Here is a 26,543-nt window from a genome sequence, read left to right on the forward strand (position 1 = left end):
TTTGCGATGACATTGGTTCACGAAACCATACAGGTTTAAAGTGAACTTGACCCCGGCTTGCGTGGCTCCGTGGTTGAGCATCAACCTCTGAACACGGTCAGGGCACAGGCCTGGGTTGCAGGCTCGATCCCCAGTGTGGGGCGTGCAGGAGGCAGCCGATCCATGATTCTGTCTCATCATTGATGTTTCTATCTCTCTCTCCCTCTCCCTTACTCTCTGAAATCAATAAAAATATATATATATTTTAAAAATAATTTTGTTCGGTATTTGTGCTCCTTCAACTCGTCAACAGTTGCCGGTTTTGTACTGTAAAACGTGTATCTCTTATGTATCCCCATACACAGTCTAGTGGGTACATTTTCTTTGTTCAAAGCTTAGTCTGGCTTCACCCATTATTTCAAATCAGTTAAACCTGAAAAGGAGTGAAAATTCAGTGAGTTACCAGCTGTTAAAGCGGAGTGTACATGTTGTGGGGACACCCTGTATATGCTTTTTGGCGAATCCCTTCACCTTCTTTCATCCAGTGCCCCCCACCCCCTTCCCCTCAGACCGCAGTCAGTCCGTTCCAATTATACCCATTTCAAAGATGAGGTCACCGAGGACGTGAGCACCACTGAGGTGTCAGCCTTGCCTTGCCCGGCCCTGCAGGCAGGACGGCGGAGAGGCCTGCAGAGGGCAGCAGGGAGCTGCGCCTGGAAGTCAGCCCCAAGGGTTCTCAGGTGACTCTCTTGGCCTCCTTAACAAGGAACAAGGAACGGAAGGAACACGGCGTGCCTTTACCCAGGTGTGTTTCCGGTGGGTCCCGTGCGTGCTTACAGACAGCGTCACAGCATCTCACGTAGGAGGACCAGACCGGCTCCGAGAAGGGGAGGGAGCTGCCCAGGCCACAGAGCCTGTTGGGGGGTGAGCCGAACCCTCGTCAGGCAGCGGGGCCCTGGCCCTGGGCTCCCACTTAGACATCAGGGTATCTCACCTGGGTGGCCCTGGAACTGGGGGGAGGGCAAGAGAACCCCTCACAGCCCGGCCGGGGTGGCTCAGTGGGTTGAGCGTGGGTCCAGGAACCAGGAGGTCGTCGGTTCGATTCCTGATCTGAGCACATGCCCAGGTTGCGGGCTCAATCCTCAGTGGGGGTACGTGCAGGAGGCAGCCCATCGATGATGTTCCTCTCTCATCGATGTGTCTATCTCTCTATTCCTCTCCCTTCCTCTCTCTCTAAAAGTCAACAAAAACAATATATATACAAAAAGATACCCCCTCACGCCCAGCAGGGACAGCAGTGGGGGAGGCAGGCACCCTGGCTCTCATGCCAACACCCAGGCGGGGACTCACGCCCAGCTCTCCAGCTGACCCATCCTGTTTCCTTCCCCCTCGCCCAGCGGGCTGGTTCGGGGTATTTTCCTTTGCCCCATCGCACTCCCCGCTCTGTGCTCTCTGCCGCGTGTGGCCTAAAGTCTCGGGGCGTCCCTGGGGCAGGAGAAAAGATGCTGTTTCACTGCTCGCCTGGGCGGTCCTGTCTGCAGCCCAGCCCTGCCCTGCGGGTCACAGTGGAGGCCTGTACCCCAGAGGAAGACTAGGCAGACAAGTTCAGAGTCAGGCAATTCGGGGGACACTCCACCGGCCTCTGGAGCTCAGGAGAGATGGGGAGGGGGGGCGGGCAAACATCTGGAACAGGACCGAGGGAAGGGAGATGTGGGTGTTGCGTGGCCTGGGGGGAAGTTCCTGTTGATGATCTCTGTGACGATCCTGTTTGGCAGCTGTTGCTTCATCACCCAGCCCAGCCTGGCACACAGGGGCTGCTGGCCCTTCCGGAATGAGTGACCTGCCTCCACCCCAGCCCTCCCAGCTCCACCCCAAGGCTGAGGAGTGGCCGGGGGCCTGGGAAATGAGGGTCCAGGTGTGCCCGGCCCGGGGGTGCAGGAGGGCCTCGGGGTTGGACGCAGGTTCGCCGCCGGGCCTGCTTCCAGCCCAGCGCGGGGACCAGGAGGGCCGGGGCTCGCGGTGGGAGAGGCCTCCCGGCCCCCACCCTCTCCCCGCCCCTCCACGGGCGCCACGGCGCGGCCCCTTTAAGAGGCCCGCCCGGCTCCGTCAGCCGCCGCTGCCACCGCCCCCCGGCCCTCCCCTTCCTGCGGCGCCGAGTGCGGGCCGGGCGGAGTGCGGCCGGAGCGGCCGGGCGGAGCGCAGCGCAGCGCCGGGGAGGCGGCGGCAGCCCGGACGCAGGCGGCGCGGCGGCGAGCGGAGAGGGGCGCGCGGGCGGCAGCCACGGACTAGCGGCTCCCGGCCCCGCGGAGGCAGCTCGGTCCCGCCCCGCGCGGAGCCGCCCCGCACACAATAGCCGAGCGCGCAGCCCGCACCCCCCCACCCCCCGCCCGCGCGCGCCCGTCCCCCCACCCCCGGCGCGCCCCGCCCCGCGCCTCCCGGGGAGCCGAGCCGCCGCCTCACCTGCCGCCGGGAGGGGGCGGGCATTGTTCGCGCGCCGCCGCCGCCGCCGCCGCCGCTGCGCGGGGCCATGGGGGTCGCCGGGCGCCCCGGGCCGGGCCTGGCGAGGCCGCCGCGCCGCCGCTGAGCCGGGCCCCGCGCGCAGCCGGGCGGCGCAGGTGAGAGCGGCCGCGCCATGGTGGACCCGGTGGGCTTCGCCGAGGCGTGGAAGGCGCAGTTCCCGGACTCGGAGCCGCCGCGCATGGAGCTGCGCTCGGTGGGCGACATCGAGCAGGAGCTGGAGCGCTGCAAGGCCTCCATCCGGCGCCTGGAGCAGGAGGTGAACCAGGAGCGCTTCCGCATGATCTACCTGCAGACGCTGCTGGCCAAGGAGAAGAAGAGCTACGACCGGCAGCGCTGGGGCTTCCGCCGCGCCGCGCAGCCCCCCGACGGCGCCGCCGAGCCCCGCGCGCCCGCCCCGCGCCCGCCGCCCGCGCCCGCCGACGGCGCCGACCCGCCGCCCGCGGAGGAGGAGGAGCAGCAGCCCGAGGCCCGGCCCGACGGAGAGGGGTCCCCGAGCAAGGCCAGGCCCGCGTCCGCCCGCCGGCCCGGGGTGGCCGCCGCTCCTGCCGACCGGGACGACCGGGGGCCCCCCACCAGCGTGGCGGCGCTCCGGTCCACCTTCGAGAGGATCCGCAAGGGCCCGGGCCAGCCCGGGGCGGCCGACGCCGCCGAGAAGCCCTTCTACGTGAACGTCGAGTTCCACCACGAGCGCGGCCTGGTCAAGGTCAACGACAAAGAGGTGTCGGAGCGCATCAGCTCGCTGGGCAGCCAGGCCATGCAGCTGGAGCGCAAGAGGTCCCAGCTGGGCGCCGGCGGCGGCGGGGACGCGCCCCGGCCCTCGCACCACCGGGGCCGCCCCTCGGAGAGCCCCTGCGGCCTCGACGGCGACTACGAGGACGCCGAGCTGAACCCCCGCTTCCTCAAGGACAACCTGATCCACACCAACGGCGGCGGCGGCGGCGGCAGGCCCCCCTGGCCCCCCCTGGAGCACCAGCCCTACCAGAGCATCTACGTCGGGGGCCTGATGGGGGAGGGCGAGGGCAGGGGCCCCCTCCTGCGCAGCCAGAGCACCTCGGAGCAGGAGAAGCGCCTGACCTGGCCCCGCCGCTCCTACTCCCCTCGCAGCTTCGAGGACAGCGGCGGCGGCTACACGCCGGACTGCAGCTCCAACGAGAACCTCACGTCCAGCGAGGAGGACTTCTCCTCCGGCCAGTCCGGCCGCGTGTCCCCGAGCCCCACCACCTACCGCCTGTTCCGCGACAAGAGCCGCTCGCCCTCGCAGAACTCGCAGCAGTCCCTGGACAGCAGCAGCCCCCCGACGCCGCAGTGCCCCAAGCGCCACCGCCAGGGCCCCGTCGTGGTGTCGGAGGCCACCATCGTGGGAGTCCGCAAGACCGGGCAGATCTGGCCCAGTGATGGGGACAGCGCCTTCCCCGGAGATGCAGGTGGGTACCTCCGCCGTCTGAGGGGGGGCTCACCCCGGCCCCCCTGGCCAGGAACGATGGAGCCTGCAGGAGGGACTAGGAAAGGGGGTGATGTCGGAGGTGAGGCACAGGGAGGTGCTGTTGGAGGGAATGTCCGTCCTGCTGAGGACCGGAAGGGTTCCTGCGGGTCCCTGCGCCTGGACAGACCATCCCCGCCCTCCTCCGCAGGGCAGGTTCCCGGTGTTGGGAATGGGGTTGGGGTGGGAGGAGTGGGCGGTGTGTGTGCGTTGGTCCCAGGATGCTCTGGGCAGTCATCTCCCTGCTCCCCTAGGCGCGGGAACCCTATAAAGAGGGTTTCTTCTCGGCCGTCTGGATCAGATGCTTTTATCCAGGGTTGATCTGTGTGTCGGGCGTCCCCCCAGTTCCTGTCCTGGAAGAGTTACATGACACGTTTGGGGAACCCTAGATGCGCTCGCTGCTCCCAGGCCATGCCAGTGTAGGGTTCGCTCTCCAGCCAGCCGGCAGCCCCAGTCAAGTCACAGCAGGTGAAGATGCAAATTAGGAGGAAGTGAGGTGACAGGTAGCTCTGACTCAGTGGGCCCCCGAACACCAAGGGGGTGGGAGTGGGGGTGGAGAGCCACACCCGTTCCCATCTGCCCGGCTCTGGTGGGAGGCTTCACCCATCGTTACTCACTCGCTGGGCTCCTGCCTCCTGGGCGCCCCCAGGACCAGCGCTCACTGGTGCTTCTGTTCGGCTCCCAGTGCGCGGCCTGGCCCCGACCCTGAGATGAAATCGACGGGATCGTGTCTGGCCCTTCTGGGCTGTGTGCACGTACCATGGGCACTGGGGTGATGGGGCTGGGTGGGAGCCAGTTTGTAACGGGGGTAAGGAGAAGGGTGGGTGGCTGTGAGCCTGTCGGGAAGCTCCTGGAGTCTAGTCCCTGTTGGACTGAACTGGTTCTCCGCTTCATTGATTTTCCTTTTTCTCTTTTTTTTGCTGATGGAGTGGTATGTGCTTCATTGGTCAGAACCCTCTTGAAACAAGTGAGGCTATTTTTGGCTCCGGAGCCGCCTTTTTGGGATCAGCACTCCGTCCTGTTGGTTTCAGGTGCATCCAGCTGCCGGGTTCCCATTCGCAGCTGGTGGAGCTGCGGCCCGGGTCCAACCAGGGCCCGCTGCGGCCCCGGAGCCCTTCGTGGGGGGCGGGGGGGGGAGAGGTGGTGGAAGGCTGTGGCATTTAGAAACCTGCTTTGTAGGCACATCAGCCCGTCCGGGGTCTGGAGCATTGCCCTGCGGCCGCTGGGTCCCAGCCCTGCCTGGCCAGCTGTGGCCCGAGCGAGCCAGCTTGGCCCCTCCGAGTGGCGGGGCTGCGGGACTCAGGGCCAGTTCAGTGCCATTCGGTCCGTTCAGGCTGTTGTGCTACGGTCACCACGCCCGCCTCTAGAGCTCTGAAGGTCTGCACCCATCCCACAGGGGCTCCCGATTCCCCACCCTCAGCCCGGGGCGGCCTCCGCGCCGCTTCCTGCTTCTGTGGTTTGACTCGTCCGTAGAAGTGGAATCACCCAGTGCTTGTGCCCCGGGGTCTGGCACCAGGTCCCCAAGTTCACCCACGTGTGCATCTTGAAGGCGGGGGTCCCCTGGCTCGTTGCGATCTCCTGGGGAGCCTTAGTCAGAGCTGGACACCCAGCACCTCCTGGAGGGTTCCTTCCTTCGGGGCGCCCTGGGAACTGGGAAGCGTCTTACCAGCTGCACCTGTCTCCCCCTCACTCCGTTCCTGACCTTTCACCTCCTCTCGGGGGCAGTGGCAAGCCCTGTCATGAGAGAGGCCAGCGGACCCAGGGACCTCTCTCCTTTTTTAGTCCTTTCAGAGTCTGGGGAATTCTCTCTCTCTCTTTTTTTAATTTTTAAAAATTTATTGATTTGAGAGAGAGAGAGAGAGTAAAACATCGATTTGTTGTTCCACGTATTTATGCGTTCATTGGTTGGTTCTCAAATGTGCCCTGATCTGAGATCGAACCCACAGCCTTGGCGTATGGGGACGACGCTGTAACCAACTGAGCCACCCGCCCGGGCAGCCTGAGGGATTCTGAACTTGAACCCTCAGCCCTGTTCCAGGTGTCCGTTGGGAGATGGGACCCCGCGCCCCCCGCCCCCCGCCCCCATCTCCTGTTCCTTCGTGGGCGCTCGTGCAAGCTGCTGTCCTGGGTTTTCGCGTGCATCCAGCAGCGTCCTTTGCCCTGTGGGTCCTGGTGCGGAGTGGTCACCGGAATGACCGCTGCTTCGTTTTTCTCTTGGGCGATGATTGAATGGACCCGTGACCAGTTAGAGTAACTGCGGGGCAGTAAGAGGCCACCCAGGCCTCGGCCGGCTCCATCGGCGTCTGGTTAGACCAGAGCCTGTGGTCATCTCTGGGTGGGGTGCAGACCCCCCCCCCCCCCCCAGAACAGAGGCACAGCGGGCAGCCCCGGACGGAGGCCCCAGAGCACTTAGGTCAACAACAAGGTGGGAACGCAGCCTAGGTCACATCTTACAAGGTGTCCTGGCTCGGGAAGGATGGCTTTCCTTGTTTTGGGAACAGAACGAAGCATTCCAGAACCTCTCATTAGAGAGCTGGGCCGGCCGGCGTGGCTCCGTGGTTGAGCGTCGACCTAGGAACCAGGAGGTCAGGGTTCCATTCCCAGTCGGGGCACAGGCCTGGGTTGCGGGCTCCATCCCCAGTGGGGGGCGTGCAGGAGGCAGCCGATCCATGATTCTCTCATCATTGATGTTTCTCTTCCTCTCCCTTCCTCTCTCAAATCAATAAAAATCTATTAAAGTAAATATATTAGTAAGTAAAAGAAAATATAATTAAAAAAGAAGGAGCTGGTGAGAGCTGGTGATTTGCGTGGGTCCCGGGGAACGCGCCTTTCCCATTTCTCCCTTTCGCCTCGTTTGTTGCTCAGTAGCTACCCCACCACCCACTCCCACCCCTGGCTGGGAGTCCCGTGGCCCACAGGCCCCGGGTATGTGACTGCTACCCTCACCGGGGCAAAGACGCCAGGTGAGCCATACGCTGGGGCCCACCGCACCCGAGAGAGAGAGAGAGAGAGAAGAGAGAGAGAGAGAGAGAGAGAGAGAGAGGACTCAGCAGTGCCTGGGCCGGCTGCAGCTCACAGGTGAGAGGGCCCATGTCCACAGTCATGGATGGGTGATTCAGGTGTCCTCAGGTTGCGAGACAATGGGCCTGAGTTTTGACTAAGGCTGCCTTTTTTTTTTTTTTTTAATTTATTTTTATTGCTTTCCGAGAGGAAGGCAGAGGGAGAGAGAGAGAGAAACATCCATGATGAGAGAGAATCATGGATCGGCTGCCTCCTGCACGCTCCACACTGGGGATCGAGCCCACAACCTGGGCCTGTGCCCTGACCTTGAATCAAACAGTGACCTCCTGCCGAAACCGGTGTGGCTCAGTGGATAGAGCGTCGGCCTGAGGACTCAAGGGTCCCAGGTTCGATTCCGGTCAAGGGCATGTACCTTGGTTGCGGGCACATCCCCAGTAGGGGGTGTGCAGGAGGCAGCTGGTCGATGTTTCTCTCTCATCGATGTTTCTAACTCTCTATCCCTCTCTCTTCCTCTCTGTAAAAAATCAATAAAATATATTAAAAAACAACAACAACAAACAGTGACCTCCTGGTTCACAGGTTGATGCTCAACCAATGAGACTCGCCAGCTGGGCAGTTCTTTAATTGCTTTAACAAATTTTTAATTCTTAAGATAACTTTTTCCCTTTCCTTGACCAAAGCAACTGCCTCTCCCCCGTTCAGTCCGTCAGAGGCATTTCTGGAGCCCCTCCTGGGTGACAGGCACTGTCTGCGGGGAGACCCTCTCGCCGTGGGCTTCAGTCACGGGCCTGTGGGAAGGCTCCCCCTCAGGGACCTTCTCCCGTAAAACCCACACGCAGAACCAAACCTGTGTCCTGTTCTGCGTCTCCCTTCCTGTGTGTCTTCCTCTCGCTCCATCTGCAGCCGCTCCCCACGAGTCCTGTGTGGGTCCGCCTCGTTCTTCCGGGCAGGGAGGTCCTCGGGGTGCGGGCAGAGTCTGTGCTGCCTCCCCGGAGGCCCTGAGCCGTGTTGGCTGTGACCGTGGTGGCCGAGCCCACGGGGGTCTGTCCGTGTCTCCGGGGCTGTGTTCGTGAGTCAGATGGAAGGAGACCCCATCTCTGAGGCTTCCGTTCGCTCAGCCCCTCCCCTGTCTGGCTCAGCCCCTCCCTCCCCATCTAATAAGCGGCAGTGGATTTTGGGGGGTGAAGGGGTGGAGGCCAAGGATGCAGGGGTCATGATCTGGAGATTCATTTTTCCTTCTTTGCTGAGGCGGGGGCTTCCCTGCTAAGCCGGAGCGAGCATCTCGCATCCTCAGCCTGGGGCCTGCTCACCGGAGCCTTGGATCCGAGCGCTCACCTCTGCGACCTTCAGAATGACCGCGGACAGGGGTGGTGGCTGGGGCCCAAGGGGACGGACAGGCGGGTCATAGACGCACCTGCCGGGGTCTGGGGCCCGGAGATTGCGACACCACCCCCTCCCCACCGCCCCCCACCTGTGAGCGAAGTGGCCGGAGCAAGATCATTATCATAATTACATGCCCTCGGCCGGTTGGGTCCGAGGGGGTGGGAGGCAGACGCCCAGCCCTAAAATAACCCATCCAGGGTCAGGCGGCCGGCGGAGGGGCTGGGGCTGCTCTCTCTGCAGACTGGGGGGTGAGGCCGGCCTCAGGAGAGTGGGCACAGAGCGACCCTCCCCCGTGGGAGTGGAGGGCACCTCGGTCAGCTGTTGTGCACACGTCCGGGGACCTGCTGTGTCGGGTGGTCAGGGTGCTGCGTGTCAGGAGACAGGCCTCCCAGCAGGTCATTTTCCGTCCGGCGGGGAGACGGCCAGGGAGCCCTCAGTCTCTGACAGGGATCCGCCGGCCCTGCCTTCGGGCGGCCACAGAGTGCCAGCCACGCAGGGGTGTTGCTTCTCTCTCATTTTGCAAATCTGCCAGGGAAAGGGGTTTTCTAACTCCCCACACGTCCTCGGGGCGTGGCGTGGGGCGAGGTGGGAGCCCCGGAGGGCAGGCTTGCTGGAAGGGCCCGGCCCTCCACCCACCTTTTCTGTCCTAACAGTCAGGGGCGGGGGGAGGGACGGGTGCCGGCTGCCCTGCTCACCTGCGAGCAGGTTGTGGAGACGCCGAGGGACGGCGCCTGGCGGGGAAGGTGTGACTGAGGAGGCCAGCCTCTTGCACAGAGTGTCCGGCTCGTGGCCCGGGGAGCCGGGCCGGGGACCAGGGAGCTGGGAGGAGGCGTGGCCAGGTGGCCAGGAGCCAGCCGAGGGGGCACTGGGAGGAGAGGATGGGGCCAGGGATTGACAGCCCGGGGGGGGTGGGGGGGATGCTTGACTGCAGTGCTCTGCCATGGCTGGAGAGGAGCTTTTGAGGATCCCCTTCCGAAGCTTCATGCCTGATGCTCCCGTGTAGACAGCGCTGCTGGGTCAGCTGGTGAGCCGGGAGGACCGGAGGAGGTTGTCTGCATATTACACACATGTAGCATCCGTGCATATAAGGTGAGCGTTCTAGAAGCCACCACCCTGGGGGTAAGGGTCTGAGATCGGAGACTGCTGTGCACTTGGCTGGGCTGGTGGCGGCCAGGGAAGGAGGCCCGTGGCCGGCATCTCGCCGCAGAGCTGCGGGGCGGGCCTGTCCTCACCCCTGGAGCAGCTGGGGGGCCGCTGTTAGTTTAGCCTAAAGGCTCTGGGTTGGATTGTGAACATACGTCTGGTTTCCTCTCCTGTGGCGTTGCTTCCGCGGCCAGATGGCGTGAGTCGCCACGGCAGACTCTTCTCTGTGGAAGGGCGAGCGAGGCCCCAGGAAGGGCTGGACGAGGCTCTAGAAAGAGGTGTGTGGGCCCTGGCTGGTGTGGCTCAGTGGATAGAGCGTCCGCCTGCAGACCGAAGGGTCCCGGGTTCGATTCCGTCAAGGGCACATACCTGGGTTGTAGGCTCCTCCCCGGCCTGGGCCCTGGTCAGGGCTCCTATATACAGGAGGCAACCCATCGATGTGCTTCTCTCGCATCGATGTTCCTCTCTCTCCCACTCTCCCTAAAAATCAATGGCAAAATATATCCTTGGGTGAGGATTAAAACAGCAACAACAAACAAACGAAAGCGGTGTGTGGGGCTCCAGAAAGGGGTGTGTGAGGAAGTGGGGGACTGGGCCTCCCAGCCCGGGGAGCCCTGTGCTTGCCTCTTCAGCCCTGGGCAGCTGGGGTGTCGGGTTCCAGAACCTGGCAAGGGAGGTGACTGGGGGAGGCACTTGTTCCAACTGCTCAGGAAGAGTCGGCGTTGGTGGTATAGTGGTGAGCATAGCTGCCTTCCAACTGCTCAGGAAGCGCCCGGCTTTCTTGGGGGAGTGGCCACTGCTGGGCTGGGCCGGCCGGGTCCCCAGCGAGGGGCCTGCCCTCTAATCTGCAGGTACAAGCTGTCAGCTGTCGGGGTGCGATTGACAGATGGACAGGGACGTGGCCGCCAGAACCAGAGTGCCCTAGCCGAGTCGCCCCGGGAGGACGGGGCACGCGGGAGGAGGATGGGAAGTGGCTGCTTCTTCTCCTCTCTCCCTCAGCACAGAGCTCCCTCCGAGCGTGTGCGGGAATCAGTCACTCCTCGGGGAGGAGGCCACTGTGTTTTTGGAACTCTTCCCACGGACAGGACGGGGCCTGCCTGTTAATGAGACCTCGGACATCAAAGGCCGAGGCGGGACTTGCTGGTGGGGACATCCTGGGACCTGCAGGCCCCGCGGTGCGAGCTCAGACACCCACGCCCAAATGCTCAGGCTCCGGGGTGCGCAGACCAGCCAGGAGCAGTGGGTGAGGCCCAGGGTCGGTCCTCGGCTGTCCCCTGTTAGAGCTGTTTTGTTTTGAAGCTTCGAGGTGTGTTTTTAAGTTAATTTTTATTATTTTTTTAATCCTCACCCGAGGATATTTTCCCATTGATTTTAGGGAGAGTGGAAGGGAGAGGGAGAGACAGAGAGAAACGTCGATGTGAGAGAAACACATCGATGGGTTGCCTCCTGCACGAGCCCCGACCAGGGCCCGGGCTGGGGAGGAGCCTGCAACCGAGGTACGTGCCCTTGACCGGAATCGAACCCGGGATCCTTCGGACCGCAGGCTGACGCTCTGTCCACTGAGCCACACCGGCCAGGGCTGAGCGTGTTTTTAATGCTGGGCTGGTCGGTGATTCGCTTGGGAAAGGCCTGGGGCTTTTCATCTTGACGCGGCCTCTGGTCAGCAGGACAGCACGTGACGTTAGGAGCCCACGTCTTGTGTCCATGGAAGTGCCTGGGCTCTGGGGGGCGGGGGGGGGGGGGGGTGCATAGCTTTTCTCTGCTCCGTGCTGCTGAGCCCGAAGATTGTCATCAGAGTGATTGTGGGAAACGGGGTGCTTGGCTGGCAGAGAATGAAGGCGGTTGGCCCCCACCCTGGCTGCCTGTGTAGACAGCATCCTCTGCTGTCGTTAAAAATAAATAAATAAACTAAATAAATAAATAAATTGCTGCCCTACCCGGTGTGGCTCAGTGGATAGAGCATCGGCCTGCGGACTAAAGGTTCTCAGGTTCGATTCCGGTCAAGGGCACAGGCCCGGGTTGTGGGCTCGATCCCCAGTGGGGTCGTGCAGGAGGCAGCCAATCCATGACTCTCTCTCATCGTTGATGTTTCTATCTCTCCCTCTTCCTTCCTCTCTGAAATCAGTAAAAATATATTTTTTTAAAAATCGCCCGTATACCCAGACACAGACACACCTGCTGTCATTCCTGGGGAATCTGATTGGTGAGGCTTTTACCGTTTATGTGTTTAAATCTCCCCATCTCCATGGGTCAGCAGCCTGGGCCTGGCACAGCTGGGTCTGCCGAGGCTGCAAAGTGTCAGCCAGGCCTGCGTTCCCAGCCGGGGCTCCATGTCCCCCTTCTCAGCCCGTTGACATTAGCAGAATCTGGTCCCTCAGCTTCCCCCACCTCCCCTCCAGTCCATCTCCAGAACGCTCTTCGTCTTGCAGAACTGAAACTCTGTACTCAATTACACTAATACAAGAGAAAGATGCAAATGGACCATACCTCCATGACACCCACCAGCCAATCAGGAGTGAATATGCAAATTAACCCAACAAAGATGGCGGGTTAATTTGCATATGCAGGCACAGAGCAAAGACTGAAGGCTCCAGCCCGAGTGAAGACTGAAGAGGCTTGGCTTCTCTGCTGTGGCCAGAGTGAAGGCCTGGACCGGGGTGCCAGAGGAAGACCGGTGCCGGCAGCCAGGGGAAGGAAGGCCTATTGCACGAATCTTCATGCAATGGGCCTCTAGTCTATAATAATTAAATGCATAATATGCTAATTAGACTGGACAGCCGAACGTCCTTCCAGATGAAGCTGGGGGGCTGTGAGGGCCGAGCCTCTTGCATGAATTTCGTGCATCGGGCCTCTAGTTAAGCAGTAAGTCTCCATCCCTCTCTCCCCCCAGCCCTTGGCAACCACCATTCTGCTTTCTGTCTCTAGGAGTTGGTCGAGTCTAGGTACCTCCCATATAAGTGGGATCACGCAGTATTACTGTCTTCTCTCACGTAGCGTGATGCTCTCAGGATTCGCCCATGGTGTGGCATGTGTCCGAATGTCCGTCCTTTCTAAGGCTGAGGAATAAATAGCCTGCTGCTTATATTGACCACGTTGTAAGTGCGCAATTCAGTAGATTCATTACATCCCGTGAACATCTTTTTTTTTTTATGGTTTTTTAAATTGATTTCAGAGAAGAATGGAGAGGAGAGAGAGATAAAAACATCAGTGATGTGGGAGAATCCCTGACCGGCCGCCTCCTGCACGCCCCCTCCTGGGGATCGAGCCCGCCACCCGGGACATGTACCCTGACCAGGAATCAAACCGTGACCTCCTGGTTCATAGCTTGACGCTCAGCCGCTGACTCACCCTGGCCAGGCCCTCCGTAACTTCTGATTCCTTGATGCTTCCAGAAACAGGAGAGGCCCCGAGTGGGGCCACAAAGGCCCGGCCTCTGATTTGGGAAGATCCCTGAGGCTGCTGGCCCCCTGACCCTCGTGGTCAGTTCTGCGGTGCCCGCCCCCTGTGTATCCCGAAGCTTGCTAACTGACGGCTGCTCTGGACCGCGCGTAACGGCAGCTGAGAAGCATCTTGGCTTCGTGCGTTCCGGCCAGGCATTCGGTTTGCTGGACGGCACTGTCCAGTTCGTCCCGGCCCCTGGAGTTCCTGCCTGGCTTGGGGGGAGGCTCTGAGGACACGGAACGCTGAGGTGGGAAAGGGAATTTACAGAAGGGAGAGACGCTGGTAAGAGCCCGGCCAGGCCCCGGATGCTGCTGCATTTTGTCGTTCAGCAGCGGTGGGTCGGGTGTGTGGCTGTGTGGGCTGTGGGGGGGCGGGGAAGGGGGGGGCAGACACAGCAAGGCTGCCTTTGGAGGGCGGGCGGTGTGGTGTCACGGGCTGGGGGGGGAGGGGAGGAGAGGGACGGCTGTGTCTCTGACACTGACCTGGTGTCTCCCACGGCAGTGGGCACCCGTCGGATTGTTGGAGGACTTACTGCCGCTGAGAGCCAGCCGTCCAGGAGGCTCGGCCCTCCCCGGGTTGCGGACCTAGAGAGCGGGGCTCCCCCCCCTTTTCCTTTCCTTGCTCGGAGTTGCCCGTCCTCGCTCTGCGGTCGGCTGCCGCTCGGCTGCTAGGGCATCGCTTCCGCGCCCCGGGCCTGGGCGCCCACCTGTCACAGGAAGCCACCCGGCGGCCGCCCCTTGTCGGACCCCTTTAGCTTTGTGATTCCGAATTAAATTATGTCATCCTGCGTCCCCAGGAAATCACTTGGAAAACCTCGTTGGCAGGCGTCCCAGCGCAATCTCTGTGTAAGACCCTGATTGGGTCTGGCTGCCTGCGGTGGCTGGGGGCCGGGCGGGCGGGGGGCGGATTTGGCTCTGCGTGCACGCGTGGCTCTGGTTGATGGGTCATCTCCCTTGCCTGCCCCCCTAGCCAGAGGCGCGGGGCTCAGCAAACCCCTCGGGTCAGCCCTGGGGCTGGCACGGGCGCTCAGGAGCTGGGCAGGTGTGCCCTGGGCTGAGTGCTGGCATGCAGAGCCCGGGCAGCAGGGAGGCGTCTGCCAGGGCAGAGGTGGCGGTGTCCGGGCAGGTGGTTGGCAGGGGGAGGCCTGGGAGTGCCAGCTGGTGTCCAGCCAGCGGAGCAGCCCTGCGTGGCCAGGAGCGCCGGGCGGAGGCTCTAGCGCTGACCCGCGCGGGGCTCACGTGCGCGGTGCCGGCTGCGTGCATCTCGGCGCCGCGGTGTTGGAGGGACATGGGGACCCGGGGCCATCGCGTCCCTCCATCACAGAGGACCCACCTGGGGTCCGAGGCCGAGGCTCGCGTCCTGCAGTGGAAGCTCTCTGGGCATGCCCAGTGCCAGCCCGAGCGGGGCCGCCCTGGTGCCCAGCCGGCCAGCCCCGGGGACGGGTTGGTCTGTCTGGATGGCGAGGACAGGAAGGCGTCCGTGCTGACCGGCGAGGATGCCCCAGTGCAGGTCTGCGTTTCCTTCAGAACTTTCTTTTCTTTCAATAGATCTTTTTTGATTTCAGAGAGGAAGGGAGAGAGAGCTAGAGACATCCATGAGGAGAGAGAATCACGGATCGGCTGCCTCCTGCACGCCCCACCCTGGGGACCGAGCCGGCAACCCGGGCCTGTGCCCTGACCGGGATTCGAACCGTGACCTCCTGGCTCATAGGCCGACGCTCAACCCCTGAGCCCCGCTGGCCGGGCTCCTTCAGAACTGACTTTCCACCTGGCGGGCTTGGCTCGCTGTGCACGGCGGCCCCCAGGGCCCCCTGAGACTGGTCCTGTGTGCCTGCTCTTGTGGTCTTGCAGGAGAGAGACCCCCCCACACCCTCCCGTCCGGGAACTTCGGCTTTACGCTTTGTAACGGGATCCCACGCGCCGTCCGGGATCTGCGCCCCACTGCACCGCGCCGGGAGGCGGGGCGCGGAGGTGCCGGCCTCGCCGATGCTCAGCAGCCGGAGCTGGGAAGGGCGCGCGTCCGTCCGTGGCGGGCTCTGGCGTTCAACCAGAGGCGGTTGTTCGGTTATTGGAGCCTCTGCTCTTTGTTCTGCAGCTTTGGGCTTGGCGGGCCTTTCCTTAAAGGGCCAGGTGGTAACTCATTGAGGATGTTGTGGCTGAGAGGCGAAATCCAGGCTGTTGGACAGGAGCTTCTAGGACCATCTTCTGTGTAATTGTTTAAGACCATCCTCAGGCCCTGACCGGTGTGGCTCAGTGGATGGAGCGTTGGCCTGTGGACTGAAAGGTCCCGGGTTCGATTCCAGTCAAGGGCATGTACCTTGATTGCGGGCACATCCCCAGTGGGGGGTGTGCAGGAGGCAGCTGTTTCTCTCTCATCGATGTTTCTAACTCTCTCCCTCTCCCTTCCTCTCTGTAAAAAAAAGCAATAAAATATATTAATAAAAAAAAATAAAAGACCATCCTCAGGCCCCTGCTCACACAGAAGCAGGTGGTGACATTCTGGCTTTGGCCCGTGGGCCCCCGTGGCCCCTGTTCTGCAGGGAGCCGCCTCGGATTCCTGGTGGTGATGAAATGAGGTGGCCGAGCCGTGTGTGGGCGGCTCACGTCCGTGTTCAGCAGCTCACGTGACCGCTCCCGGAACCTGTGCGTCCGGAGGGTCTGTCTTCTCTCTCCCCGAGGCCGCTCCCCCCCAGGAACTTGCTCCGGGTGGGAGGCGGCCACCTGGGTGCCAGCTCCCCGTCCCTCCCGTGCCCCCCGCCGCTCCCAGTGCTGACTGTCCGTCCCCGGGAACGAGGCTGGTCGCAGGGGAATCGTCATGACACTCTGTTCTCTATTTTTGTATGTGTTTGAAATTTCCCATCATGAAAGGTTTTATTTTTTTATTTTTTTAAATACATTTTTATTGATTTTTTACAGAGAGGAAGGGAGAGAAGCATCCATGATGAGAGAGAATCATGGATCGGCTGCCTCCTGCACGCCCCCTACTGGGGATCAAGCCCGCAACCCTGGGCCTGTGCCCTGATGGGGAATCGAACCGGTGACCTCCTGGTTCCTGGGTCAAAGCTGAACTGCTAAGCCCCCAGCCGGCTGGGCATGAAAAGTTTTAAAAAAAATACGTCATTCATTGATCAAAGCTCTGAAGAAACACCCCCGCCCTCCACCGTGGGAGAACAGGGCGTAGGATCCTGACGCGTCCTCAGGCCCCCAACATGGGAGTGAGCTCCCGCTCACCTGTTGCCCGGGGCCAGGATGTGCCCGGGAAGGCGGCCGCCATGCCTGAGCTCTCCATCCATCGCCCACCCACCCACCCAGCCCTCTGCCGTCGGTGTGTCCATCCCGCCATTTGCCTTAGTCCATTGGGGCTGCTGTCCCAGAATACCACAGACCGGCTGGCTTATCAATAACATACTTTTATTTCTCACTGTTTTGAAGGCTAGAAGGCCACGATCAGGGTGCCAACAGAGCCCGGCCTGCATGGCTCAGGGGTTGAGCATCAACCCATGAACCAGGAGGTCACAGGTTCAATTCCCCGTCAGGGCACAGGCCCGGGTTTCGGGCTCCATCCCCAGTGGGGGGCCTGCAGGAGGCAGCCGATCCATGATTCTCTCTCCTCATTGACGTTTCTCTCTCTCTCCCTCTCCCCTTCCTCTCTGAAATCAGTAAAAGTACGTTAAAAAAGAAAAATGCACGCCTGAGAATTGACGGAGGACGGCTGTTTCCTCATCTGGAGGCTCCGTGCTGCTGTTAGGACAGACGGCAGGAGGGGTGCTGGCTGCTGTTAGGACAGACGGCCGGAGGGGTGCTGGCTCGCACCGCTGGCTGACGGTGTGGGTGTGGAGGTGTGTTTTTGGTGTGGGTTTTTTTAAGCGGCGGAGAGGACGATGAAAAGCTGCCTTTCCCATCAGAGTTGGAAAAGCCCAGCGCGTCCGTGTCCGAGCGGTGATTTTTTTCAACCGGTTTTGTTTTGTTTTAGGAACAGAGAGCCCTTCTGTGCCAGTGACCTTTTGGGTGACACTTGAGTCCATGACACAGATGAGAAGGGAACCCCCCCGTAGCTGAGCCTCCCCACCCCGCCCTGGCTGCTCACAGCCTCCACGTGGCTCTGAGGACCCACGTGCATTTCCTTCTGCCTCACTGGGCGTGGGTTCTCTTGGGGGGGGCGGGGGGCGGTGCTGGTGGCCGGGAATCCGTGGGGAGGTCCTGCCTGGAGATGGGTCGGGGCCTGCGTCTTCTCAGGAGGGCTTGGCCAGGCCGGGAGCAGGGAGCAGGAGGCCGTCCCAGGAGCCACCAGCTCTTCGTTGGGGTGGATGTGGGGGGACAGAAGTCAGGGGACCCTGTAGCTCACAGCCTGGGCTTGTGAGCATTTGCCGTCCAGACCCGCACTGGGGGCGGGGGGGCACAGGCGAGGCTTTGGGCCTGTCACAGCCCTTTGCTTTTGCCCCTTTTCTTGGTAAATTGGGAAAGAATTTGTAAGTGGGTATAGTTCATTGGCACGAAGGGGAGTCACCAGGTTGAGCAACCACCACCACCGTCCATCGCCACAACGTCTTCATCTCCCCACATGGAAACTCTGCCCCAACACACACCAGCTTCCCCCTCCCCCGGCCCCCGGCCCCCGGCCCCCGGCAGCCGGCTTTCTCTTTTCTGTCTCTGCGAGTTCGACGGCGCTCGGTGCCTCACACAGTAAAATCCTACGGTAGCTGTCCTTTGGTGTCCGGCTTCCTGCGTTTAGGTCCGTGGTCGGCAAACCCATTAGCCAACAGAGCCAAATATCAACAGGACAACGATTGACATTTCTTTGGAGAGCCAAATTTTTTAAACTTAAACTCCTTCTAACGCCACTTCTTCAAAATAGACTCGCCCAGGCCGTGGTGTTTTGTGGAAGAGCCACACTCCAGGGGCCAAAGAGCCGCATGTGGCTCGCGAGCCGCAGTTTGCTGACCACGGGTTTAGGACAAAGTCTTTAAGGTTCATCCACGTTCGAACATGTGTCAGAATTGCCTTCTTTTCTAAAGCTGAATAATATTCCATTGTATGAATATACCACCTTTACAGAGAGGAAGAGAGAGGGATAGAGAGTTAGAAACATCGATGAGAAAAATTGATAAGCTGCCTCCTGCACACCCCCAACTGGGGATGTACCGCAACCAAGGTACATGACCGGAATCGAACCTGGGACCTTTCAGTCCGCAGACGCTCTATCCACTGAGCCAAACCGGAAAGAGAGAGAGAAAAAGAGAGAGAGAGACATCAATGATGAGAGAGAACCATGGATCGGCTGCCTCCTGCACGCCCCACCCTGGGGATGGAGCCTGCATCCTGGGCCTGTGCCCTGACTGGGAGTCGAACCGTGACCTCCTGCTTCGGAGGTCGATGCTCAACCCCTGGGCCACGCCGGCCGGGCTATACCACCTTTTATTTTTTTTTACCCATCCATCCATCCATCCATCCATGGACGGGGGGCTGTTTCACCTTTTGGCTGCCGTGAGTGGGGGTGTCATGCCTTTTTCCTCTTGACCTCTTACAAGTGGGCTCCTCGTGCCTGAGCACTCCGGGTGCCACTCAGCCCTCCTGACGGGAGAGAGCAGAGGGCAGAGGGCGGCGGGCGGGGGGCAGCCTTCTCCTGCAGTGACCAGAGTGCCGTCCTCGGGGCTGGAGCAGCCGCTGGTGCCGAGGCTGCCGGTCTTGGGAAGGGCCATCCACTCTGGCTGCGAGTCCCACCTCCGTTTCCAGCCGCCTGCTCTGCCGAGGGGGCCTGAGTCAGCCGCTCCTGGGACTTGGGGAGCCTCCAGGGAGGTTCCGGGGAGACGGGGGAGTGCTTCCGTGGGATTCCAGCTGCCCCCCCCCCTTCCCCTTCCAGGCAAGTCAGTGACGAAACCAGAGTCGAGGTGGGACAAGCACATGCTTGGCTTGGACTCTTTGCTTCCCAAGCGGAATCGGGGGGCGGAGGGGGGGGTTGGGCCCTCCTCCTGACCACACCGCAGTGTCCGGCCGGCCCTGGGATGGGCCCGTGGTTCTGCACCCCGCTGAGCAGGTCAGGGACCCGGCTGGAGCCTGCCTTCCGGGGATGGGGACGTGTACGAGGGAGACGGGATGGGTGAGTCGGGGACAGGCGGGGGGGGGGGGGGGGGGGGCAGGCCAGTGGTGACAGACGCTGAGGCATGGCACCTTTCCTGGAAACCCGGGTCATTTTCTAGAACAACCCGGCTCCCTTTCGTTTTGCCGCACTCAGGAAATCTGGCCGGGCTGGCGATGGCGAAATCCAGCCGAGCCACGTCTCGTGCGCCACCCCCCGCTCCCCCCGCGTGTTGGGGAGGAAGTGTGGGTGCGCCTCGCGGACAGGTGCTCGGGGCTCCGCGCCCCGTGGTTGGAGCCGGGGACCCTGACACGTGGCGGCAGCACCAGCGCCGATGGGCGCGGGGCCGGGCGGGCGCCGAGGGCTCTGCAAAGCCCCGTTCCCCTCCCACCCCGTTTCCGTCATGGCTCAGGGTGTCTTTCTCTTTAAATTCTCGGCGTCTACACGGTTTGAAGAGTCATTAGCGTGTTTATCGGCTCAGACCCAGTCATCCCACCCTGGGCTGTTTTCCTATGGAAATAGGACTTTTTCCCCCTCTCCTTTTCCCCGTTTGGTATTATTCTATGAAGCGATTCCTTCTATTCATAACCGTGGAAAACTGGAAACTACACATCCCGCAGTGGAGAGGGGGCATGGGTTACATTATGTAATTATCCAATGGCAACCATGAAAATTATTTTTTTAAATATATTTTTATTGATTTCAGAGAGGAAGGGAGAGGGAGATAGAGACACATCCACGAGGAGAGAGGATCAGGGACCGGCCGCCTCCTGCACGCCCCCCACTGGGGGTGGAGCCTGCCACCCGGGCCTGTGCCCCGACCGGGAATCGAACGTGACCTCCTGGTTCAGAGGTCGATGCTCAACCGCTGAGCCACGCCGGCCGGGTAACAGTGAAAATTACGTGGCAAAGTGGAACTTGCTGTGGGCGCCTTTGAGCCCCTCGGGGCGCTCTCTCCGTTGTCACCCGACAGAGGGTGTCTTGGCTGAGCGGTGACGGACCCAGGCCATCGGGGGCGAGGATGACCATGTGTAGGACGAGGGGGCGTCCTGTGGGCCCTCGTGGCCGGGACAGGGCCCTCCTGTCCGGTGGACAGAGCCGGGCACGCGGTCTGTCTGTCTCTTGCTCCGGGTTCCTTTTGTAGGTCATGGCTGGTCCCCAAACAAACGGCTCTTTGTACTCTCCTCCCAAGTTTTCTGTGCGTTTGAAAGTGTTTCAAAATAAAACGTTAAATAAATAAATACTCGGAAACCGTGCTCTGCCTACGCACGGGAGGGTTGTGAGGACGAGGAAGGGCGTTCCCTCGAAGGCTGGGGCTCTGGGCAGGGCCGTGGGCCGTGGGCGTGAGCTGTAGCCACCCCCTCCTCCCTCCCCCCCTCCCCCCCCCCCTGAGCAGGGCCCTCGGCTGGGACAGGAGAGGCCGAGAGGCCTCGTGCTGCAGAAGGAAGAGCTGAGGCCCAGGGTCCTGCGTCCGCCTTTTCTTCTTCTCTCAATCCCTCCAGCTCCCCACAGCCCCCCAGCACTTCCCCTTCTAGGCCAACTCCTGCTGCTGGTCCGCCTCAGAGCGCCTGTCCCCTCACCCGCCTCTCGCTCTCCCCGAGGCCACGCGAGGGTTCGGAGAGGGGACCTGGGACCGCGCCTGGTGCGTGGGGTACCCAGACCCGAGTTTTCCTCCCCTGGCCCACTGGGTGCCAGCTTTGTCCTTAACAACTGCAGAGCTCTCTGGGCAAGATGTTTTAAAAATATATTTGTATTGATTTCAGAGAGGAAGGGAGAGGGGGAGAGAGAGAGAGAAACATCCATGATGAGAATCATGGATCGGCTGCCTCCCGCACGCCCCCCACTGGGGATGGAGTCACAACCCGGCATGTGCCCTGACCGGGCATCGAACTCGGGTCCCTTCAGCCCGCAGGCCGACGCTCTACCCACTGAGCCACACCGGCCAGGGTCATTGGGCAAGGTTTGTGAGATCCCCAGCGTGTAAGGCAGAGGAAGCTGGCTGGCACTCCCCCCGCCCTGCAGTGTCCCTCCGCGGGGCCTGCGGTGGGGTCTGAGCCCTCCTGACCTGGGGGGTGACAGCGAGGAAGGCTGTGATGTCCTGGGGCAGAGGCGAGGCCCGGCAGCCAGCCCCGCCGCTCGGCATCCTGGGCAGGGATGGCGGGAGCCAACCTGAGAGCATGCTGACCACTCGGGCCACAAGTAATGGGACAGGTGTGGGGGCCCTTGATCCAGCCCAGGCCGCCGGCTGGTGTCCCGGCCCCACGGCGGGGGCAGAGCCGGAGAGGGGAGGGGAGGGGCGGGGAGCGGAGGCCAGGCCAGGCCAGGCACCTGCTGGGAGGGCTGTGTGCTCCGTCCTGGAATGATCCTGCTCGGAGGGCAGGGGACTGTCAGCAGCTGGATGGATCGCCTGTTTCCTCGCTGCACTGAGAGGCCCCCGGCCGTGGGAGAGGTCACGGCCCGGCCCAGCGTGGGGGGAAGTGGTGTTTACCGAGCGGCCAGCTGGTGCGGGGCGCAGAGCGGCTAATCCCTCGTTACCACGGAGCCCGGAGGCCTGCGGCGTGCCAACCCGCGCCCGCCCGGCCGCTGCCCTAATGGCCGTGATGACGGACGGATGGACGGGGCGGGCCAGCCAGACAGTGAAAACAGGAAACCTGGTCTTTTAAAAATAATCCGGGGGGAGGAGAGAAAGTGAAGAAGCAAAGAGTGTGAACCCTCCGACGGCGGCCCCTCGTGTGCCGGAGATGAAGGAGGGCACTGGCAGAGTCCTGGACGCGGTGCATGCTGGGGTGGGGGTGGGGGGGGCGCCCTCGGAGCATGAGCCCTCCCGGCGGGCTGGGCCCCCAGAAGGTGCCGGGAGGCCGGCTCCAGGAGAGGCCAGGTGGACGGGGTCTGCGAACCCCCAGACCCCAGCTGGTGAGGAGCCCGCCATGTCTCCCCCTCCCAGCGCACAGTGGGGGGGTGGTACCAGCCGCGGGATGGCAGGTTCTGTGGCCGGACCCCAACGGCACGCGGTGCCCACCCCGCCTCCCGCACAGAGCGGCCCGGGGCTGTGATCCAGGCGGTGCCAGCCCTCCCCTCGCCCCTTCCCTCCCTCTCCCCCAGCAAAGCCTGATGCAGGCCCTGCCTCCCGGGAGCCGCCCCTTCCTGCCTCTCCCGGGGCAGCGGCCGGGGCCTGGGGTGCCCGTCGGGGGGAGTGACGGCGGGGGGGGGCCCTTATCTTGGCCGCCGGCCTGGAGGGCCCGGTTATCTCTCCCCTCCATGCGGCCGAGAGGAAGCGGGTGCCGAGCGGCACACGCAGGCACCGAGTCCACAACAGGAAGCCGGGCGGGCGCCGGTTCCCGGGCATCTTCCGTGGCTGCCACGCCGCAGCCGCTCCTGCTGCCCCCGGGGCCCCCTCTCCGGCCCCCGCGGCTCCCTCAGAGCGGGGTTTTCCCACGGGCATTTACATGTTTGACGTGGCGTGTGAACGGCAAACCTGCCCGTGGCACTGTGGTGCAGGTGGACGTGGCCACGGCCCTGCCTGGCAGTCTGGGTAGGCCACGGCGTGGACACCATTTCTTCTAAAGCTCAGCTTCCGGCTCTGACCGGTGTGGCTCAGTGGATAGCGCGTCGGCCTGCGGACTGAAGGGTCCCGGGTTTGATTCCGGTCAAGGGCACAGGCCCAGGTTGCGGGCTCGATCCCCAGTAAGGGGGGGCGTGCAGGAGGCAGCCTATCAATGACTCTCATCATCGATGTTTCTCTCTCTCTCCTCTCCCTTCCTCTCTGAAATCAATAAAAACGTATTTTTTTAAAAAAGAAAAGAAAACATTTTTTTAAAAATCAAAATAAAAAATAAAGCTCAGCTCCGCCTGCGCCCTGGGTGGGTCAGAGTCCCCTCTGAGTGGCCTTGTGAGTGAGTGAGTGAGCCCCCTTCTCCCACCCAGGGGAGGGCAGAGGCGTGAAGGGGAGCCCATCCCCCACCCCGCTGCCCACTGCAGTGCCTCCACCCACCTGGGGCCCTCCCACACCTGGCACAGAGCCCTTGGGAAGCCTGGGGCGGGAGGGGGCTGGAGTTCCGGGTTCTCACTGACGTCTCTGGTCCTCTCAGCCACAGACCGTGGGGTCAGCCTCGGAGGCCTGGCATCAGGGCAGTTCACTGGGCAGCTGCAGGGCGGGCGTGCCCCAGCGGGAGGCAGCCGAGTCTGCCCTGAGCGGTACTGAGGTCACCCCATCCTCCTCCCCAGGGGTGTGCCCATGTGTGTGTCCTTGATGTCAGAGAGGAAGGAAGAGTGAGAGAGAGAGAGAGAGAACATCAACGATGAGAGAGAATCATGGGTCGGCTGCCTCCTGCACGCCCCCTCCTGGGGACGGAGCCTGTAGCCTGGGCCTGTGCCCTGGACTGGAATCAAACCCGGGACCCTTCAGTCCGCAGGCCGACGCTCTGTCCACTGAGCCACACTGGCCAGGGCCGTGTGTCCTTGTTAATGAGCCGGTTCGGTGTCGGGCATTTCCTGTCCCTGGTCCCCCTCTTGCACGTAAGTAGAACACCCGACGCTCAGCATCCTGGACCCCAGACGTCCCCGAGCCCAGAGGGGAGCGCATTGTGGTTATTTTGGGACTTCCTCTCCAGGCACCCCGGGGCCCGCTCGCTCGGTGGACCCCACCCTGCACCTCACCTCCCTCCGGCAGTGGGCTGGGCAGGCCAGGTGGAGGGTGTGGGCGAGGCCAGAGGCCAGAGGCCAGAGCCCGGACTGCAGGGCCCAGGCCCCAGGCTCTCCCGCCCGCCCAGGAGGCCGAGGGCATGGCCTGAGTGCCCTCCTGCCCGGCCTGTGCTGGGAGCTGTCCAGGACTTTGATTTGGGGGAAACCCCTGTGGGTCTGGAGGAGGCTGAGATGCCCCAGACCGTGCTTCTCACCTTTGACCTCTATTCGTAGCCCATTCTCGCCATCGTGCATTGCAGCATGCGCCAGCAAGGTGTGGGGGTGAGGGGTCGGGGGTCGGATCACGGACCTCCGGAGCCCACAGGGTCCTGTGGTTGGTCCTGCAGCCCACCTGTCCCAGACTCAGCCCCTTTCCCGGCCTTTGCCACCAGGGAGTGTGGGGCCACCCTCAGTGTCGTGGGCATGTTACTGCGGTCCACGCCCCCGGGACGGGCTCGGGTTCGTCGGCTCTGTTCCCTTCCCACTGGCTGCCTTTCGCACTGTTGGCTTCCTGAGGGGCCGCCTCAGAGCCCTTTAACTAGGCGGGGACAAACCTACACAAACAAACGCCCCAGCCAGCCTGGCACGCTCCCCGGCCACAGCCTGGCCACAGCCTGCTCCGTCCTCAGGCCCTGGAGGCCCTGCTGCAGGGGGAGGGCCCTCCGCGGGGCGGGGCAGGGCGGGGCGGGCACCGGCTTAGCCACCACTCAGGCCTCCTGCTAGGGCTCCATTAGTGATTCATTTCCTCCAGGAGCCCCGAGCTGCTTCCCAGCAGAATTCCTGTTCAGGAGGCCTGGCAGGCCGGGCCCAGAGCCTCCGCCCTGGCTGATGTGCGCCTTCTCTTTAGACACGGCCTTCCCACAAGGCCCGGAGTCCCTCTCTTATTTCGTTTTGTTTTTCATTTTAGACGGCATCTATTTACTTTGAGCGTCGTCACACAGTAAAACGGGCTTCTTGGGCTGGGAGGGCAGTCCTGTGAATTTTAACGCCTTTTGTAGCCACCACCATAGTCAGGATACAGTTAATATTCCATCACTCGGAAAAACCTCCCTTTGTAATTACTCCACCCTCCTCGCCCCCTGCAGCTGGTGACCTGTTCTCCATCCCCATAGATTGTCTTTTAAAAAAAGGTCAGCGAGCCCTAGCCAGTGTGGCGCAGTGGATAGAGCGTCGGCCTGCCGGGTCCGATTCCGGTCAAGGGCACATACCTCGGCTGCAGGCTCCTTCCCGGCCCGGGTCCCGGTCGGGGCGCGTGCAGGAGGCAACCAGTCGATGTGTTTCTCTCACGTCGATGTTTCTGTCTTTCCCTCTCTCTAAAAATCAGTGGAAACATATCCTCAGGTGAGGATGAACAAACAAAACCGAAAGAAAAGGAAATAGAGCCTTCCGGAAAATATTTGAAGATGTGGATTGTTACAGCCAGGAGACGCAGGCTAGCAAGTGCGCCTTGCTATTGGTGGCTGCCACTTTCTGGACCTACTGTGTGCCAGGAGCAGGCTCAGAACCTACTGTGTGTCACGGTCAGTCTCAGAACAGCCCTGCTGCGTCCCGTCATCCCCAGCTGCCAGCAGAGGTTCCGAGGGCGTGTGTCTCGCGTATCACCCAGCTCGGAACCAGGGTGGGAGTTGTCAGGACGGGGCTGCCCTGTGGGACAGATGGGGGAACATCTTGGCTGTAAGCTGGCTAACCGCGGGGATAAGCTGTCAAGGAATGTGAGAAATTCCCATCTGGGGAGCGTGGGGAGGGGTAAACTCTTTTCCGGGGCCTGTTCCGTGCTCGGGTGTTCAGCTGCTGGGTGACGGCACCCGTCTCGATGGTCCCTGAAGAAACACCTTTTTTTTCTTTTCTCTTTTTTTGTTGTTGTTGTTAATCCTCAGCTGAGAATATTTTCCCATTGATGTTTAGAGAGTGTGGAAGAGAGAGGGAGAGACAGAGAGAAACATCGATGAGAGAGACACACACCGATTGGTTGCCTCCTGCAGACACCCCGACCAGGGCCAGGGAACTTGCAACCAAGGTCGTGCCCTTGACCGGAAATGAACCCGGGACCCTTCAGTCCGCCGGCCGACGCTCTATCCACTGAGCCACACCGGCCAGGGCCCCTGGAGAACACCTCTTTTTTAAAGAAATGTATTTTATTGATTTTTTTACAGAGAGGTAGGGAGAGGGATAGAGAGTTAGAAACATCGATGAGAGAGAAACCTCGATCACCTGCCTCCTGCACACCCCCTACTGGGGATGTGCCCACAACCAAGGTACGTGCCCTTGACCGGAATTGAACCCGGGACCCTTCAGCCCGCCAGCCGACGCTCTATCCACTGAGCCACACCGGCGAGGGCCCTAAGAAGTCGGGAAGGCTCGGCCGTCTCTCGAGGCCCTCGTGCCTGTGTGCTGAGCCTTCTTCCCGTGTGGCTGCTCCCAGGGACGGACCCTCCCCCTCAGGCATCACTCTGAGGGTCATGGCCTGTGCGGGGCACCTCCGCCTTCCCCGGTCACTTCCCTGCAGCCCCTCCCCCATCCCTGAGCCTGGCCCACGCTCCAGGGCCCTCCTGGCTTTGACCCCAAAGAGCCAGAGCGCCTTCCAGTTTGGGGTGAGCTGCAGGAGCGCCTCCCTCCGCCCCCGCGGGTTCCTCAGCGGCGTACCCTCGTTTGCGCGACCTCTGCTCTGCGCCAGGCCCTTGCATTGGCCGCAAGGTCTGTCTGACTCAGAGCTCCTTGCAAGAAGGTACAGCTGCCCGAGCTGGTGTGGCTCAGTGGATAGAGCGTCGGCCGGCCTGCAGACGGAAAGGTCCCGGGTTCGACTCCCGGTCAAGGGCACGTG

General features: G+C 62.0%; 1 protein-coding gene across 1 annotated transcript in view; it reads left to right on the top strand.

Annotated features, from left to right (window-relative positions):
- Positions 1–2,497: 2,497 nt before the first annotated feature.
- Positions 2,498–26,543, top strand: part of BCR (BCR activator of RhoGEF and GTPase) — a 71,713-nt gene continuing 47,667 nt past the window's right edge. The window contains exon 1 of the mRNA XM_054712661.1: positions 2,498–3,923. Within this exon, the coding sequence (XP_054568636.1) occupies positions 2,612–3,923 (1,312 nt within the window). The 5' untranslated portion in view covers positions 2,498–2,611. The remainder of the gene's footprint in view (positions 3,924–26,543) is intronic.

Source organism: Eptesicus fuscus, chromosome 23 (genome assembly GCF_027574615.1).
Source record: "Eptesicus fuscus isolate TK198812 chromosome 23, DD_ASM_mEF_20220401, whole genome shotgun sequence".
NCBI classification, from domain to species: domain Eukaryota; kingdom Metazoa; phylum Chordata; class Mammalia; order Chiroptera; family Vespertilionidae; genus Eptesicus; species Eptesicus fuscus.